The sequence below is a fragment of the Numenius arquata genome, chromosome 11 (assembly GCF_964106895.1).
Source record: "Numenius arquata chromosome 11, bNumArq3.hap1.1, whole genome shotgun sequence".
NCBI classification, from domain to species: Eukaryota; Metazoa; Chordata; class Aves; order Charadriiformes; family Scolopacidae; genus Numenius; species Numenius arquata.
In genome coordinates, this window is record NC_133586.1 from 29,221,839 (window position 1) to 29,241,153 (window position 19,315).

The window sequence follows — 19,315 nt, forward strand, 5'->3', positions numbered from 1 at the left end:
GAAAAACATTGGAGGCAATTATGTGGACGGCGTGTGCATAAGCTGTGACATAATGAGCATGCTGTATTTTAGGATAAATATGTACTAATCATGTCATCTCCAGACTCCAAATGTTGTCATGACACTGAGCTGTGTGATAGCACTGATGGGATTGTTAGGGAAACCTGCATCCATGCATCATTGTTAGTGATTATTTTTCTTTCCATTTACATTAATACATACTAATATTTGCATTGCTTTTGCCATTTCTCTTTCTCTCCTCACAAACCTCCTCTCTCCTGGTTGTGTTTGTTGCTATGGCTGTTAGGTTCATTTAGCCTGTGAGCTTGTTAAGTCCTTGGCAGGAGAGTTTTCACAAGTGACTGACCCCCTTACTAGCAGAGGGATCCCACTGAACTGTCTTGTAGCTCTTTATTCCCCACCGCTAGTTGGCTGCCTCAGCCTTAGCACGACACCTTTATTCAGCTGAATCTCCAGTTGCTGAGACGATTTTGACAGTTGCTTCCCATACCTTCGCTGCCACATCTACTTGGAGGTATTGACCACCAATCTCTGCCCTCCATTCCATCTTCCAAGGCACTTATGATTTCTTGTGACTAAAAAAAAGTGGCTTATACCTGGGCCATGCAAATTGTTGCAATAAATATGCTCTAAGGAGTTAGTTATGATACATGTAGAATATTGTAACGATTTAGCGCCATTTTTCACTATGCCTATGTTGCTGTTGATCAAAGGGATAGGTCTGAAATGAGGTATCTGATGAAAATCATCTGCTTGAGAATGCAAATGATTTTGCCTGTCTGGCAATCTGCACTGTTTTATACACTGACCCTTAACACAGACTTCGGCGAATTTTCCTTTGATAGTAAAGGAGAGAAACAATTTAGATCAAAGCTTAGACTTCCATGGTCTTGAGTCGTAAAAGGTTTTACAGTCTGCTTAATTCACTGCAGAGCAAAACTCTCCCATTGAGAGAACGGGCAGTTCTGTAGAAGGATATTTTAGTTACAGCTGAAATACAAAACTGAACTCTGCATTTCAAATCTGATAGTTTAGAAAAAGTAAATAGTATCAGTACTATCAAATACTGTTTCGGTGACTGATGAGGTTTGAGTACATATCAGAAAGGTGACTTTAGCACCAACAGAGGTAAATTTAACTTCAGAGCTTTCGCTTTTCTCTTTAACACAGTCATGTTTCTGTGTGTCAGACCTGTAGGTTGTGGTCTGACATACAAATGCAGCAAAATCCAGGGTCCCAATTTGCCAAAACTTAAGAACGTTCAAGATCCAGATTGCACCTAGATCCATACTTGAATTTTGTTTCTTCTCAAGGAACTGTAATTGAAGCTCTTAAAATTCATGCTTTGCGGATGTTTCATCTTTCACAGTCCAATTTTCTAGACCACTTGCCTCAGAACTTTAGGATATTGGGTATCTGCATTAAAAAGTTTAGACTATAACTTAATTTTAGAGCTGCATAAAATTGTCAAGTATCATCTTTTTTGTACTGTAACATTCTATATGAAAAATTTAAAGAAATTTAAGGAAAAGCTTTGTGCCTTTTCAATTACTGCCTGAGAACTGATTTCTCTCTCCAGTTTCTTCTCTCAGCACAGATTGCTGCTGTGAGCTTGACTTTATGGCTGAATAGACATTTCACTACAAAAAAGGTTCCAAGGGATTCAAATCGTTACATGATGCTTTGGCACCTTGTGCTGGTTATATCACCTCCAATCCAAGTGGTTTCAGTATAAAAATAGACAAGTTGGAAAAAGAACAGCTGTCATCTTTTATGCATAGTTTTAAATTTTTTATAGGCGATGCGAGTGTGTGTGAAAGGTGCTGGATGAGCCCCGGGGCTGCTGCAGGCACTGGGCTCCGAGAGCCGGCACGGAGGGGAGGCATGGCCATGGCCTGTGGCACCAGCCACCCTGCCCTAACAGTTACCTGTCCCCAGCACTCGGTCGTGTTTTAGAAGCAGCCTTTCCTGGTGGGTAGTTGGTGGCATTTTATGAGAACATGAACACACGGGTTTGGGTTTTTTTCAGTTCTGGCTCTCCTAATTGCTTGTTGGTTACAAGTCATTATTGAGACTTCAGGATTCTCAGCAGCCTTCATGGGGTAAAAAACAATTTCCAATCTCGTATTTTAACTACAGAGCCTAGAGACGTTAGGAAGCAAGTGAGGTTGGTTTGGATACTAGTCAGTGTGTCTATATTAAGGCAGCTGACACCCAGTCTTGACTCTGACTGTCTGTACATTAATATCTTGACTCTCAGCATTAAAATTAGACATACATTTTGTTCATTCATGCCAGAATTTCTTTGCATGATGCCAGATGCCACGTGCATCATCTTCCTTTGGCTAAGGATTGAAAACAATTAAAAATACAATCTTCCCTCCACATCATTCTGTTATGGCTTGTTTTGCTTTGTTTGGGCAGGGGGTCTGTAGCTTCATCCATGGTTTTTATTTATATATTCGTATACATAAATATGCACAGTTTTGTAACCGGGCTCTGTCCCTTCACCCTCAGGAGTAATTCTGTTATTGATATGTCCAGTTTCTAGCCCTCTCACAGCTCCCATACATCATCTTCAGCCTGGCAATGTGCAGAGCTGCCCCCCCAGCATCCCCTCCCGGCTCCGACAGAGGCCTGGCCCGTGGTGGGCAGCAGCTCTCCTGCAGCAATCAGCTTCTTCACATGTTGCATCTCAGATCCTCCTGATTCTTGGCGTGCTCTTATGCCCTAAAAGCTCTGGTTATTTCAAATTCATTGCACTTAAATGTGCTTTCAAAATGAATGCCTTTTGCTTAGTAAATACTGCCATTCTTTGTGTAGTGTGGTGAAAGGTTTAACAGTGGTGAATTGTTTTTATACATGCATGAAAAGAATATTATCAATAGTTTTTCAGTGTAAAATTGTGTTTGTTCAGAAATTATACTGCTGGTATAAGTATTGCTGCTTTCTGCTAGCATGTTTGTATAACCATCAAATTGCTTGCGGTGCAAATCCAACGCTGTTCAAAGCAGTCTTCTGTAGGAGTTTAACTCCAGGGGTCTGCATGTCTATGTTAGTCTGAATAATGAAGCACTGGATTAAAATGTGCACCCTCGACTTCTGATTGCACCAGAAAGCAAAGCAGAAGGGGAAAACCCTGGCCAGCCATCATCGGTTTGTTCAAACTACAGGCTGTTTTATACTAGGATCAGCAAGAGAATATCCTCAAAATATATTTCTGAAGATTTCAACACGTTGCAAAAGTCGTCTCCTTTCCTAAAGGAAAATCATATAAAGCTTCCAAATACATTATACATGACCTGCTTTTGATTTCCTTTGGAAATCCTTTGGATTTTGCATTTGAAATAAAGACTGGAACCTTAACCTACCCTTATGCATGGGTTTAAGATTTGCAACTTTCTGGGATGAAAGAGAAGGCGCAGACTCCCAGCGGCTTGCTGCGTCCATAGCAGGCCATGACTGGGGAAATGAGGCATGATTTGCCCTGTTTAAATAGTAACATATGTGGTTGGATTCTGAGGATCTTCTACATAACAATTTATGGTGTGAATTCTCCAAGGAACTCCATTTTCAAAATAGTTTATACCAAATTTAGTCACAATACAGCAAGTGATTTTACACTTGCTGAATATGAGTTTCCATGGGAGGTGTAAATGTGGCATAACTAACCCATACTCTGGTTTGTGATAATCTGTGTCAACAGAGCAGCTGTCACTACTTTGCAAGGGCTAACTGTGTACTGTGCAACACAGTCACTCGCTGCTTGTGAGCTTTGTGAATGGAGAGATTAATTTGTTCAATAGGGTTTTCTTCATTAGGAAAGGATTTTGCTTTTGGTTAAAAATAAAAAAGCCTGTAGTCCCGCTTGTCCAGCCTAATCCTAGCAGGAGGTATGTCAGCTCCACCTAAGGTAACTCTGCCTTGATGGGATCCTGTGCGCAAGCAGAATGGATAACCATGAGACTGGGGTAGTTTAGTTGAAAAGAGAGCTAAAGCAGCAGAAAATGGTGAGAGGGCATTATGCTGAAATAGAAGGGGATAGAAGGGAATAAAATGTGACAGCTATAAAATGTATTATGTAAAAATTCTGTTAGTGTTTATAGATTTTATTTTTAAATGATATAAAAATAAATTTTGTGGGAAAATTTTCTTGGATTTACTTTACACAAATATCTCTGTTACAGTTAATGTAGAGAGGGAACATATAGCACAGTAATAATCTATTATTATTGTTGTTTGCTATAGTAAATGCAGAATAGGGAGGTCTGTTGCCAAAGAAAAGGAAATTGTATGTGTGGGATAAAAATTCTTAACATGATTATCGGATTGTATTTTCAGCAGTAGAATCAGCACATTAAGTGTTCTGGTGTCTGTGGGCTGCATTTCCTGGCTACGTTTGATTATCTTTCAAAATATACCACATCAATTGCATTGCCCCATGTCTGCCTTTGAAAAAAATCCCCCAAAGTATCTTGTGAGGAAGGGAAATATAATTTCATCTTTTATCCTCACCTGTGGAGGGAGAAATGCCTTCCTCCTACAGATTACTTTCTGAGAAGGTTGGATTTGTTTCCCAGGTAGATACAGCTCCTGGCAGATGTCAGGAGGATCACCTTGACAGTGTCATGGCACCACAGGGGCCAACTTCCATTGGAGCCTTATTACCTTAGTATCTCCCAGAGGTGCAGTTTCACCCAAAAGCCAAGGTTAAGGAAAAGAAGTCCAGCTCTGCCTCTGTTATTTTGTAATAAACAGGAAAAGCCCCACATTCCATTGCTGCCACAGGTCAGCTGGGGGGGTCTAGAGTACCCATGCGCTCTTCTGGGCAAACTTTTGGAAAGTTTTATATTTGTTCAGAGTTTTTCCCTTGGCTACAGAATGTTCATGTTTGTTCAGTGGAGAAAAACTGCAAAATACAGGCACTATATTCCAGGAAAATGAGGACGTAGGATTATCCCAAAAGGCTTTAGCCCTATTGTGCACGTGTCTGAATAGAGACATATTCACTGGTCTCTCAAACAACTTCCACCCTGGAAACACGAGCTGTTTTATTAAATATGCTTGGTGCTTGTAGGAGGGGCCAATATTCAAAGAGAACTTGGTCTTTGGTCTTCAATTTGTACCCAGTTTTTCTCCTGTACCAGCGTACTTTGAAAAGGAAAGGTGAGGAGAGTGTATATGCCATAGTAGGAATTGCTGTAATGGATGTGGCATCAAAGTGATGGACATTTGTGTTTACACTGGAATAAGTGAGACTTTTTGCAATGCAGAGACCTGGAAGTGCAGCTCCTCTTCCAGTTCTGACTGTCCAAGGAACTTACATGCACAAGACAAAAACTTTCCTCACAGGGTCAGTCAGCACTCGGCGTTCTTACATAAACTTATGAAAGGTAACTTTAACTTCAGGGCACAAGCCATGCAGTTTTCCTCCTCTTCCTCAGTTGCTGTCATAGAAGAATGAAATGGTCATTTCTGTTTGGTATGGGCCAAAGATCCTTTATTTGGTTCCAAGTCTTAAAAAAAAAAAAGCTACTACTGTAATGCTTTGCATGTCAAATAATTCACTTATAAAGGAGAAACATGGTTTCAAAGCAATGAATCAAAGATAGTTTCCTTAGTGACTGACTTCATATTTTCCTCATTCAGGGTGCAGATTGAGTGACAGGAGTTCTTGTTAACATGTTTGTGTAATTGTCAAATCTGACTTTTTTTTCAGATACCTGGAAGGAAATCATCTGACTGCTGTGCCAAAAGGGCTCTCCACCTTCAGACACCTGACACTCATGTAAGAAACACAGGGTTTCAATGTCAAGAAAATTACATGATTCCTTCTGCATTATGTTGTAGGTAGAACATAAAAAATTAGTATTTGGGGGGAAAAAAACCCCACAAAACTCAAAAACCTTCTGTAATTTGAATTTGAAAAGAATTTCACAGTGGCCACTGCTGCCAATAAGTGTTCATAAAGTAGTGGAGAAAGAGTGAGGTGACTGAGAGCACCAGCCTCTGCAAGGGGACTAAGCTCTCACACAGGCTGCTACAGTTTCACTTGGCAGATTTATCTGAGCAAAGCTGTAAAGGTCATTAACAGAGGAGACAGCATTAATTTCTTCTAGGTGAGGCAGTATTTATAATGCTAAGGCAATGAAAATTTGCATAGCTGTTTCTGCTATGAACAGTCATACAGACACACAACTAGACTTTTTTCAGTAAATTGCTCCCTGAAATACACAGGAGTGAAATTTCTTGGCTGAACTATTTATCAGGAAATTCCAAATGCTGTTTGAATCAGCTGTAGATACTCAAGTCAAATGGACAGAACAACCTCAGATAAAAACATCATGGAGGGAAATCTGGAATCCTCTGTTTTAAAAGTGTTTTATTTGGGAACATCTCTAATATTTTTTTCAAAAGAGAGCAACAACATAACAATGTTCTGTTTGAACCTAAAAGACTTTTTTAAATGAAAAAAATGAAGTTTTGTTCTAGTAGCTGTCAATGTGAAGAGCATATGGAAATGCTATGCCTGTTATAAATTGCAAAGCAAGTTGGTACAATAAATATTCACCCGTGCGTGTATCATCTATTAACTTGTCCTTCTTCAAAAATTTTGCTTGTATTCACTCATTTTTTTTAAATGTTACATGCTGGAAATACGCCTTAATATTTCTGAGTCTGCAGCTTTTTAGGGGAGTCTGATGTGCTTTGCGCTTTTTTTTGGTGCAGATGTGTTATCTTCGAACAGTCTTATTTCTCAATTCATATATATAAAGAATATTTTCTCTGTGTTTTTCTTCAGTGATTTGAGCAACAACAGCATAAGCGTATTGGCCAATTACACCTTCAGCAACATGACTCAGTTATCAACACTGTAAGTAGTCCAAAGTTTTGATAACAGTTTTAATTGCTTTTCAGACACCATCTTAGGTGTTGAACAATTAGTACCTATCTTGTTACTTAAGCATGTGAGGTTCTGTGCTTCTTTGTGGTTGAATTAGAAGCGAAACAATCAAAGACAATCCAGTGTTGTAACTCTGTTCTCTCATTCTCCCAGCATCTTGAGTTACAATAGACTTCGGTGCATTCCAGTCCACGCGTTCAATGGGCTCAGGTCTCTCCGAGTGCTGTAAGTACCACTTCTTCCACGCAGCTGAGCGGCAGCTTATTAGAATGCTGTTGATGGCAGGGAGGTTTTTAATGAGCAGATGGCTTTCACTTGATCCAGTAGTCATAAATATTTTCACAGTTAGCTTCAATGTACTTGTACTCAGGTGCAATATGTCAGGTAATGACTAGAGCAGGTGAATGCTAAACTTTGAAAAGAAGCAATTACATATTTGCAGGGTGAATGACTTTCCTCTGATAGTTCAGGGACAAGAGCTATCATGAAAACAAGCCTCCAAGAGACTGCCTAGAGTCTGTCTCTTCTAGTTGAACAATGTTTGGGTGCCCCACAGGAAAGGACTTTGCTCTTTGCCTGGAAAAATGTGATCTTATTTTCGAGTGTAAGTTTCCATTGGATGCTTCAGCAGCAGTGCCTTTAGTGAAAACTTGTGCATTTTTAGAATATTCTCTATTTATTCAGATTTCTGCCGGCAAGTTTATACATAAAAGAATGCAATCTGAAGGGAAGTAAGTTTGAAGTCCCCGCGCTAGAATAATGAGTAAGTCCAGCCAGTGGCTGGGTGCCAGTAAGGCTGAGAAGCCTGTCTCAAGTGTCTTTAAGTTACAAATAAAATTTCACCTCATGGTGACTGGTGGCACACTTGGAGATGTCCACATGTGGTTTCTTTCTTTGGAGATCCTTTTCTGCACTCTTTCTTCCCAGTGTAGCTGTTTTCAGCAGCTTTCTGGATTGAACAATTTGTTTACAACCTCTTCTGAAAGTCATCTTCTTTCCATCGTCTCGGACTGTGGGCTGTGGGCCTGTTCCTTGCAGCAAACAACGCCCCCCCCCAAGCTTTTCTAGGCATCTGCTAGACTGACTCCTGCTTCAGCCTCATATTTACTGTCTCTCACTCTCCATCTGTCCCATCAGAAACAAACCCTGAGTTGGGTTTCCTCGGTTCTTTGTGTGGACACGAGACACCATGTGCAGCTGTGGGGACAAGGCAGAAAAGCCGCCTTCCTCCCCACGGCCCAGCGACACAAGTGGCTCATCATTACTTGCACAGGAACTGAAAGCAAATAAACTAAAAATCTGTGATGAGATTATTCAGCATGCTGAAGAAGAAAGAACTTTGAACACTGAAAGCTCAGGACAATGAGTTAAAGAATATGTCCTGAGTGCTTCGAAACTTCACATTAGTATTTTCTATTTTTTAAAAAAGTTAGATGTCATTCACATGCAGAAGTTTCTGTGAATTTAAAGAGCAGTGGTTGCTGTGCACTGACTCCGTAAGTGTGGAATTCAGGTGTCGATGTTGGCAGTACTACAATTGTGGAAGCAATAAAGCAATGCTCTTTGGCCGAGTGGTAAAATAGAGATCTAGGTTTCAACCTCTTAACTTATAAGACAGCTTTAGATTCCCAGTCTTCATTATTAAAAACAAGAAAGATACGTGATTTGGATTTGTTGTTTTAAGTTTGGCTTGGGACTCTGATTTCTAGCGCACTAGGATGGTCACATTTGAGCTGTTACATGAGTCCTGAAATTCAGCCACAGAGGAATATATTCTTTTTCATGGCCAAATAAATTATTCCATATGGAGCTGTCTTCTGGCCTGCTGCTGATATGCAAGCTAGCTTGATTAAAGCTAGTTTGGGGCTCTTTACCCTGAATTGCAGCGTAGATATACCATGCCTCACTCTTTCCAATAGTTACAATTTGTCTTTTCACTCCTATTGTTGCAGGCCAGGTACGGACAGAAACAAAGGGCAATATTTTAGTAACAACTGTAACGTTTTGGCTTTTTTAAATGGTCTGCTAATCAAAATGAAAAAATATCTTCCTCCTCCAAGGGAGAAAGCCCTCCCTGTCTTGCACAGAGCAGCACGAGTGAAATGAAGCCTAAATGGAAATCTCTGCCTCTGCTCCATGCATTTGGAAGCCTCCAGATTGATTTGATTTATTATGGCCCACAAAACTCTGGTATCAGCTACAACTTTTGCCACATGTCATCTATGTTGTTATTAAAAATCAATTCTCCAGTGAGAAAATGGCTTCCGAGTGACAGTGTGAAATCTGTTATTGTCAGTTATTTATTATCCATATTCTCAGGGGAATTTAAAATAGAAAACATCAGCAAAACAATTTCCACATATATTTTTTTTTAATAAAAAATATAGATATCTCATTACCTTCAGCTGTGCATGCCTTTGAAGGTAGCAGACCCTTCTCATGCAGGCTTCTGTCTTCCAAATTCCATATGTTTTCTTTACTTTTTGTCTCTCTATAGTAAATAAAGTAAATGTGTATTTGAAAATTAGAGTAATCATAGACGTATGATGAAGTTGATCTTTGACAAATAACTGGTTCTGTCCTCCCACGCTTTTCAGCACAAACCCAATTGAGAAAACTGCAGAGTCAACATGTTTATGTTTAAGCCTGAATATTTATCAGTGTTTACACAATCAGGCTTTTAATCTTCATTTTTCACATGGCTTCTCCATAACGGCAGCCAAAGTGTGCTGCAGAGCAATTTCAACATAGAGTCTTAAGAACTTTTTTTTAATAAGCAAACATTGATATCAGTAGGGTTTTACACCAAAGTTATTGCAGTGAAAAAATCTGGTTTTGGTGTTTGGTTTGGTTTGGTTGGGTTTTTTTGTCCAAAGCTGGTTTTTTTTAGAAGTAAAATGTAAACAGATTTAAAAAGCTTGAGAATGAGATGAAGTAATTACAAATATTCGAACTCTCTGGTAGACCTGAATTGATTATTTTTGAAGATTATTTTTATTGTGTGACAATGTTATAACTTCTGAAATTTGGCCTGAATTAATTAAGAGGCAAAGTCCAGAAATAAAAATACTTTCTCTGATCACTAAAAAAATGTCCATGTTATATTTATGAAAAAAATGATAAAATGAGCTACAGAATATTCTACTAACATTAGATGTAGTTTTACTGAAAACTGATGGATATTTGTTGCAGTTCAAAGCTCACACAAACATAGTGTGCTGATAAAGCTACCACAAATACTCTTCAGGCACAACTGGAACCAATTTTGGCAATATACTCTCATTGCTGGATGCTGCACTGAACTGACCTAACAGAGATATTATTTGGCTTTGTTTGTTTGGGGCTTTATTTTTGCATTGTAGAATGACTTCTTGTACATATCCCATAAATCTATAAAAGGCGCTGCTGTTACAAGCATTGAGCAGTGACAGTGTCTCCCTGCTCCCTCTGACACCCAAGTTGTGCTGGTTCCTGGGGGTTTGGCATCCTTTGGGGTTCAGTCCAGGTGTTTGCCCTCGATGGGATGTGGCTTTGCAGCTCAGCCAAGCTTTTAGCCACAATTCTGTCTTTACAGGGTAGATCATCGTTTACTGAAAAAGCATCCCCTTTGTGTCTGTAGTAACCTAATGTTAGGAAACAATGGGCTGGGAGGGAGGACTTGGGAACAGGTAGTAAAAATAAAAAAAGGATGCCAAAAGGATATATTTAGTTCATTTCCTTACCTGAAGACAAAGCAATAAGTCAGGGAGATTACATATAGAAGAAAGTTTTTATTTCAAGAATGTTTTGTTACTCTGTGCTCTGAGATCCCCATCACCTTAAATTCATACCCCTGCTGTTTACCAGTATTTAGACAAGAGGATACCTAGAGGTTGTGCTTGTGACAGAGAACACAGACATCAATGTACATGCTTTAACTGTCCAAATGTTTAAGATTTTATTTGACCATTTGCTCATAAGGACATTTGGTATATTCCTGTTGTTGATCCAAGAGGAAAAAGATTTTATTGCACTGCTGCATTATCAGTTTATTATTGTGGGGTTTACGTTTTTTAGCATTTATTATTTCCTTTTAGCTGGATGGGTGATGATGTTACTGACATTATTTTTTCATTAAAATGGAGGCATTTGAATCCATGAAATATACCTCAATGTTTGAGATATGTAGTCAAGCCATTCATTCCAAATGGTTTTATATTTTGGATCGTTTTACCTTCTTACAGATAAAAGGTTTTGTCATGCTTCAGCTTCTCTTGGAAGAAGTTTCCAAGACATCTAGGAAATAAAATGCACCCCTTCACAGAATAAACACAACTGATGTGACAGGAAGATAAATTTAAGTTCTCCTGTCTGTTCAGAGAATTGTCTCACACATCTCTAAGTAGTTTAAAAGATCTGTCATGGTTTCGGCTGAATTTACCAAAACCAGACCGACAGATGGCCCTTCCCCCTCTTCCCCCCCCTAAAAGAGGAGAGAGGAGGAGAAAGAGATAAGGAGATTCAGAAGTTTAGAATGAACTAAACTACTTTAATGAAGAATTAATATTAAAATAAAAATAAAGAAGAAAATAATGAAATAGATACAATATATACAAAACCGCATCAAGCTCCCAGGATGACAGTCACATCACCGGCAGGCACTGGGGAAGTCCCAGGCTGGACTCAGTGACGAATGGGAACTGGATTCCAGCTCTGGAGTCAGGAACACACGGATCGGGATCAAAGGCAGATGAACAGACAGAGTCCTCTCTGGACGTCGGCCATCGCAGAAAGGGGGTTGACCCTTTGATCCCTCAGCTTTTATACTGAGCATGGGGCAGATGGGATAGAATACCCCAGTTGGTCAGGTTTGGGTCACCTGTCCTGTCCGCTCCTCCCCACTGATGTGACCCCTCTACGTTTTTTCCGTTTCCGACCCTCTAAGGGGGCAAATAACGAAATTGGCTGACCTTGGTTGTTATAGCAATAAGTATAAGCAAGGGCCTCCCTGCATACCATTCCTTGGCATGGAGCACAAACATTGGGCTTATCATTCTGAGAACGAGCAGTTTTCTCCACAATATGCCGTTAATTTCAGAGAGTTAGAGGAGACCTAGCTAGGATGTAAAGTTACAGAACAGAAAGTTGGTTCAGTTTTACTTCAAACCGGGACAAGATCATAATATAAACTCATTAGGAGTGCCTGTTTATTTAACTATGCTAATTGCATTGAAGGAGGGAACATTTTGATGACAAGTTGTTGACCAGACCTGATCTTGCATCCTCATACTGACAAAAATACTCTATTTAGTAGCTGTGGGATCTGTCTCAGTCAGCTGATCATTCTGTATAGAATTAGTGAGTGTGCTTTATCTGGAGTTACTGTGTGGGAGCTCATATCCTTCCTGTTCCTGTTTGGATTAATTGCTTGGAGAGCCATCCTTATATATACCAAGTATTATTAGTAATAGCCAAAACCTAGGTATGCTTAAATGAAAATTTCAGAATGGAGATGTTTGAAGGGGAAGTTTTTGGTACACTGGTGTCAAGAACCAGAGAGAGATGCCGGCAGGGTAACTCTGCTGTAGTTTTTGTGGTTTTGTGTTCTGTAGAAAAACTTCAGTACAATAAATAAGATCGAAACTGCAGCTGCAATGAGAGCTGTGAAAGGTGATGGTGGTAACGTTGCTTACACTCACAAAGTTGACAGCCCCGTGGCACAGCCCAGCAGCCTCACGGGACACAGGACAAGGCGTATCTTCCCCTGGCAGGCTTGGCTTTCCTTGCTCTGTGTGTGCTACTGTAAGGCAGTATGTAAAGGTAGAATTCATAAGAGTTGCAAGGCATCCTGTATAGAATCATAGAATCATTGAATTGTTCAGGTTGGAAAAGACCCTTGCGATCATCAAGTCCAACCATCAACCCTACTCTACAAAGTTCTCCCCTACACCATATCCCCCAACACCACATCCAAGCAACTCTTAAACTCATCCAAGGATGGTGACTCAATCACCTCCCCAGGCAGCCTGTTCCAGTGTGTGACCACTCTTTCTGTGAAGAATTGTTTCCTAATGTCCAGTCTAAACCTACCCTGTTGCAGCTTGAAGCCATTCTCTCTTGTTCTATTGCTATTTGCTTGTGAGAATAGACCAGCACCAACCTCTCTACAGTGTCCTTTCAAGTAGTTGTAGAGAGTGATGAGGTCTCCCCTCAGTCTCCTCTTCCTCAAACTAAATAGCCCCAGCTCCTTCAATCATTCTTCATGCGATTTATTCTCCAGGCCCTTCACCAGCTTCGTTGCCCTCCTCTGTACTCGCTCCAGCACCTCGATATCTCTCTTGTATTGAGGTGCCCAAAACTGGACACAATACTCGAGGTGTGGCCTCACCAGTGCTGAGTACAGGGGGACAATCACCTCCCTGCTTCTGCTGATCACACTATTTCTAATACAAGCCAGGATGCCGTTGGCTTTCTTGGCCACCTGGGCACACTGCTGGCTCATATTCATGTAGATCCTGGTGAAGCTTATAGTGGTGTTAGGGTGGAGAAATGAAAGAAAGGATGCAAAAAGACACGTTTTTATTTTCATCTGGTGCTATTGTGTATTTCCGTAAGCCCATATGTTTGGTTTATTTTAAACAAACTCAGTGTGCACTGTTTCAAGACACTGTTTTCAGTGACAAAAATATAGAATAAGATGTGATTGCTGTGTTCCACAAATAACCAGGTAAATTAAAAAATAAATGACTTGAGGGAAAGAGCTGCTACAAAACTGACACACATCAAGTTTCTGTTTTCCACCCTTCTCCTCCGTCTCTGGAGCACTGACAGTAATTCCTGGAACTGGGAAAGAGCACATAAACAATACAGCAGTCTGCTATAACTGAACCAGCTCAGGGGAGAAGTGCAAAAGAAAATATAATTTTAAAATATTGATGTCCTTTTCTTTTGCAAGTTCTCTACCAACTTTTGTTTAAGAAACAGCTAGTGAGATTCAGCAGAATCACCTCTTACTGATTCCTTACGAGTTCCTTTTGTCTCTTGCTCTGAAGTAGTGAGCTGGTATTCAGCGACATGCGAACTGGAAAAGTTAGAATAAACTATAAATATTTTTCTCTGTGCTGTTTTATGCCAGATAATTAGCTAGTGTTACAGAGGGTGTAGCAGTTCAATAGCTGATTTTATTTATTTATAAACTAAAATCTGAGATGATTATATATCTACTCTGGTGCATTTTCTGGATTGTTTTTATGTAATTGTCACCCCAACGTTCTGTGCCCTCCCGCACACTCGTTTGTTGCCACATATTTTCCTGTCTGATCACTGCCTCAGCACTGCAAGAAGTGCTCTTCCTCTCTATTTGACTGTCACAACCTGGAGTGGTGGTGCCCTACTTTGTAGCAGGGCCTTCAGTTGCAATTGCAATGAAAACCGAAAGTAATCACAAATAATGATTTTTACTCTGGTGTCTGCCACTTTGAATATGTGTATTGTGCTCTGCAAGCTGCAAGAAAAATCTTTCCATTTATGCTTGTCTATATAACACACACATAAACGTATTTCTTAGAAAAGAGATAAAGTGGCCGCTTAAATTTTCCTGAAAACAGTGGAGAACCCTTTTGCAAGAATCCTGAAAACCCTGCAAGAAAAATGTTAGTTTCTTTTTGCAGGGTGAATAATGCACTAAAACAGCTCATCTCAACTATTTTCCCTGGTAGCATAAATGTATTTATCAAATGGATTTTAAAAATACCACACAAAGAGGTATTTCCTACTGTAAGAGTGGGAAACCAGAATGTGAAAGTGCAGATATATTTGCCCTGACGGACCCTTGCTGTCTCCTAGGATCTCTCTGAAGTCAATATTTAATTTAACTTTCACAGTTCCTATTTTCCCTGTTCTGTTTTTTCTGTGTTTCCAGCTAATGGAATTCTAGGGAAGCGTACAGGTCTGTGTGTGAGGGTCTGCTTGTCATCAATACACTTTTAATAGCATAAATAGCACGTCACCTTTTTAATTTAAAACATTAGTCACCAACAATTCTGATTGTATCATTATTTGAAATGTCAACATCTCAAAGTAGAAGTAATAATGCATGGAAGCTCATGAGTTGTGCAGTTCATAGGAACTCTCAAAGAAACAAAATTAAATGTCCTTCTTAAGCACCAATTCCTTACTTGTGGGGAGCAGATAAAATGCTGTGGTTTGATACCTTCCTGCTTCCCCCCTCTTCTAGGACACTCCATGGAAACGATATTTCCAGTGTTCCTGAAGGTTCTTTCAACGACCTGGTATCCCTGTCCCATCTGTAAGTACTTCTGTCTGGGTTCATCTGTTTTATGGTTTCAGAGTTATAAAACAGTACATATATTACAAATTTAAGTTTATGTAGCTTTTATTTAAGATTGTATAGCTTTTCTGGGTTTCCTACTTATTTTCCATATTCTGCTCTGGATATTCATAGTGGGTCGGTTCAAATAAAAAAAATACTAGAACCTGTTGCTATTAGTTATCAAAATATTTTCTTAAGGAAAACCAAATGAGCAAATGTGACAGTTTCCTCTTCTGTGCACTTTGTGTTTAAGACTTTCTTTCAGCATTGTCTGTGTGAAATGCAGAGTGTGTTATGGTCTGAGAGTGAGACAGGAAACCTCCCACAAAGAGCAAATATTAAGCAAATGTGAATTCTTTGCTTAATAAGTGTCATATGTTTTGCATACTGAAATGTTGTCAGTATATGAACTTGTTGATGAATCGCTGCTTCAGAAGTATATATTTAATCATATGAAAATTGGTCATTTCACAGCACTAATACTTCATTCTATAATTTGCAAAAATGATTAGATGTTTCAGATATTTCAGGAAATTACCATGGTATTGGTGGAGGTCCAGGATATTTTTAAATGCAGTTCAGTTGATGAAAGAACTGTAAAGACAAATAGCTGCAATTGTTACAAATTAAACCTGAAGTGTAACAGTTGGTGCCAAAAGAGTGAACAGAAAATGTTTTTTTCTCTGAGATGATGTGTGATACTGCACATTATTAGGCAATAGGTGTAAAGGAAAAGTAATTTTGTGTAGCATGTTTCTTGATTACTGTCTTCAAGTAATCAGGGGATTGGCTATGTCTTGGTCATTCTGTTGAAGTGACTAGTTTCACAAGTCGATACGGGTATTTTCTGCTCTGAAGCTGTCCTTGTGCATGTGAGTTGATGTTGATGTATACGCACACCCAGACATACAGACAGACGTGTGCATTTAACATAAGTTTTATATCTCTGTTTCTCTCTTTGTAACCTTAAACATGCCCTCCAGAATGCTTACCTGAACACAAGGTTCTGTTCATATTTATGTATTTTCTGGATAGCAAATACATCCTCAGATGGTTAATTTCTGTGTAGCAGCTTTCTGTCAGTTTCACTCTCGACAAAAAATAAACATATCTCAGATTGGTAGGGACAGAAATCATATGTAAGCAACTTAGGCAATTTCAGCTTCAACTGAGAAACAACCTTCTCTGTTTCAAGCTTAAACCTTGCTATCTGAGTCAGAGAAAATATTTGTTTTGCACATAATATATTTTCTTCATCATGTTCCCAGTATAGTCAAGCCATTTTATATGTTGTTTGGGAATGAAAGTCTGACTAAGATGAAGCCCTGTACCTCCTTTTGGATGCGCAATGACACCTTCCATACTGGGAATCTGGCTTCTGAGGGTATTTTTAGAACTCAAGAGATAAACATATCATGCCCCATTTGTTTGGGTTTTCCTCGGGGTTTACTTTAAATGAAGTGCAGATACAATTTTCCTGGGTAAACCATTCACCTTAGGGAGTGATAAAAACCCCTTTGGCCCAATACAATCACTGCAGACTATCTGTTTAGATATATGTGCTGCCAGAAATGTAAAATACACAAAGCTCAAATGAACAGTAATAAATAGGATCCATAAAATAAATAAGACCTGTCTGGGGTGTAATTTGCACAGTTGAACAATTGAATTTTACAGTGCAATTGTGCTCTCCAGTTTCTTCAAGAGGATTCTGAAACTTTTAGCAACCACAGTGATTTTGCTTTTCACATGCCAGAAAAAGCTGTGCTTATTCAAAGTCATACGTAATTGAAAATAAATTCATTTAGAGCTCTTCCTGATATATAGATCTGCAAGGAGAAAGCATGCACTTGGGATAATTTTGAAAATGATACAAGGGTTTGCTACTTGTCAAACTCAATGCACAGAGAACAAAATCTGATGTGACATTTGCAACCTGTGTGGCTAGGAGCAGGGTGGGTGTTGTGGCTGGAGAAAGCTGACTACCAAGGTGTTGAGCAGGATGGCCAGCCTGGACCTTCTGCATCAGTAAAGTTTGGGGGGAGGAAGAGGGAGGGTATCAAATTAGCCCTTAGAATTGCAAAGAATTATTTCTGTAGCATAGACAAAAGTATTGATTTTAGTCAGTTACTTGTAGTAGCTTTAAATTAGTTTGTAATTGGAAGAAAAAAACTGAGATCTAGATATTTCAATCACCTTTCCCACAGCTGTTTAAAGCCTACAAGAAAATACTCACTACATTTCCTTTACATTGTAAACATCATATTGTAATATAAGTATTATAACAAACTACGTGGCTGATATACCTCTCTAAAGACAGAGGAGGGTTTGTATATGGTATGCACACACTGGTTTTGTGCACTATTTATTACTTTATTTGCTTGAATCATATAATGGTCTATTTAAGCCATGACTCTACTAACAGTCCAAGGCAATGATAAAAACGTTACAGCACTACTGAAGGATCACATATATTAATACTTTAAAAGAACCTAAAATCTTCTCAGCTAGGTCATTTCTTGCATTTTCTGTCCTCATCATTCACTGGTACACACAACTCTGTAACTGATTCAGTTTCCCAAATACCGCCCACACATAATCTGACCCCTCGGCACTCCAGGGACACCACAAAGAACCCCTCGCTAATGGATGCTCTGTACAGCAGGTATTTCTGTCACACAGATTTTTCAATAAACAGCTCAGATTCCTAATCCTGTTGAATCATCTCATCTTTACTCAAATTATGATAGATGCCTACAAAAATAAGCTGTCCCCTCCTCTGTTTCTTCACATTATCATGTCTAGAGTTATTTTAATTTACTTTATTGTAAGTTGCTTCAAAAAAAAAATAGTGCCTGAACAGAAATATCTGCACAACATTTTGAAAATGCTGCTGGTTGTATTTCATTACAGCACAAGATATTTTTACCTTCTGGAAATGTTTTGCTATAATGGGCAGAGAAATAGAGAGAGTATGTTAGATCTCATGAATGAAAATACAAGAATTCACTATAGTTCCTAGAAATGAAGAAAAAAAAAAGCACCCAAAGCCACGAACAAAAGAACGGAAAGATACATGTGATAATTTCTACAGTTGTACAACAACATTATTGGTAATCTTTTCTAGTGTCTATAAAGCAGCTTTATTTCTAATGTAGTTTATAAGTATTAATTAACACGGTAACTAGCTTTCCGTTGTCCTCCCACTCCCATTTTATGTATGGCAGTTGCTCAATGCTAAAGTTAATTTCTCGGTCCAGCTTTCACTGCTGCATTTTGCTTGACCTTGGACAAGTGAGCCAGTTGATCACAGTTACAGGGTCAAAAAGTCAACCCAGTAGTTTTTTTCCACTGTGAGCAATGGATTTACAGAAGGAATGGATGGATATTTTTTAATACTGTGCTGCAGTACACATTTAATTTTGATGAATGAGCCCTAGACAGGGTTTGAACCTATGAACTCTCATTATGAATCTGTCTAGGGCACAGTGGGTTCATTAGTCACTCCAAAAGAAATGGATCAACAAATTTACTGAGGTTTCTTTCTTAATATCCTGTCTGATATGTTTTTATTTGAAAGAAGCTTGAGTTTAAAGTACCATCTTAAAAATAGTTTATAACATATGCAAAATGTACATGCATATGTATAGCCTAAAACCCAGTTTGAATTACTAGTTTCTTTAGTATCTCCTCCCTGTGCTAATCTTTATTCAGTTCATTTTCTTCCCATGGCAATTCAGGTGTTGTAGAGCTAAAGTCTTACATTTACTTTCAGCAAAATAAATTCAGACTTTCAACATGCATTTCTTCACACTTTCAAAAATTAATTGTTTTTAAACTGACTTTTCTGAAGTCTGGACTTTGTTTGTAACTGACTGATTGCCTGAAAAGACACTTTCTTTGAGAGAAAGAATAGTATAAAGGAGTCAAGGCAGCACCTAAATTTAAGGTTAAAAGGTTTGTTTTCTTTTGGATAGATTGCCATGAATAATGAAAAAGTTCTGTGAATTATAATTACGCTATGTGAGTGCATCTACTTCAACCATATGACCTAACTCAAGTGATGGGTTAAACAGCAA

General features: G+C 38.9%; 1 protein-coding gene across 1 annotated transcript in view; it reads left to right on the forward strand.

Moving 5' to 3' along the window:
- SLIT3 (slit guidance ligand 3) overlaps positions 1 to 19,315 on the forward strand; it is a 519,985-nt gene that overhangs the window by 421,872 nt on the left and 78,798 nt on the right. Inside the window, exons 21-24 of the mRNA XM_074156582.1 lie at positions 5,741 to 5,809; positions 6,824 to 6,895; positions 7,079 to 7,150; positions 15,141 to 15,212. Coding sequence (XP_074012683.1) covers positions 5,741 to 5,809; positions 6,824 to 6,895; positions 7,079 to 7,150; positions 15,141 to 15,212 — 285 coding nt within the window. The remainder of the gene's footprint in view (positions 1 to 5,740; positions 5,810 to 6,823; positions 6,896 to 7,078; positions 7,151 to 15,140; positions 15,213 to 19,315) is intronic.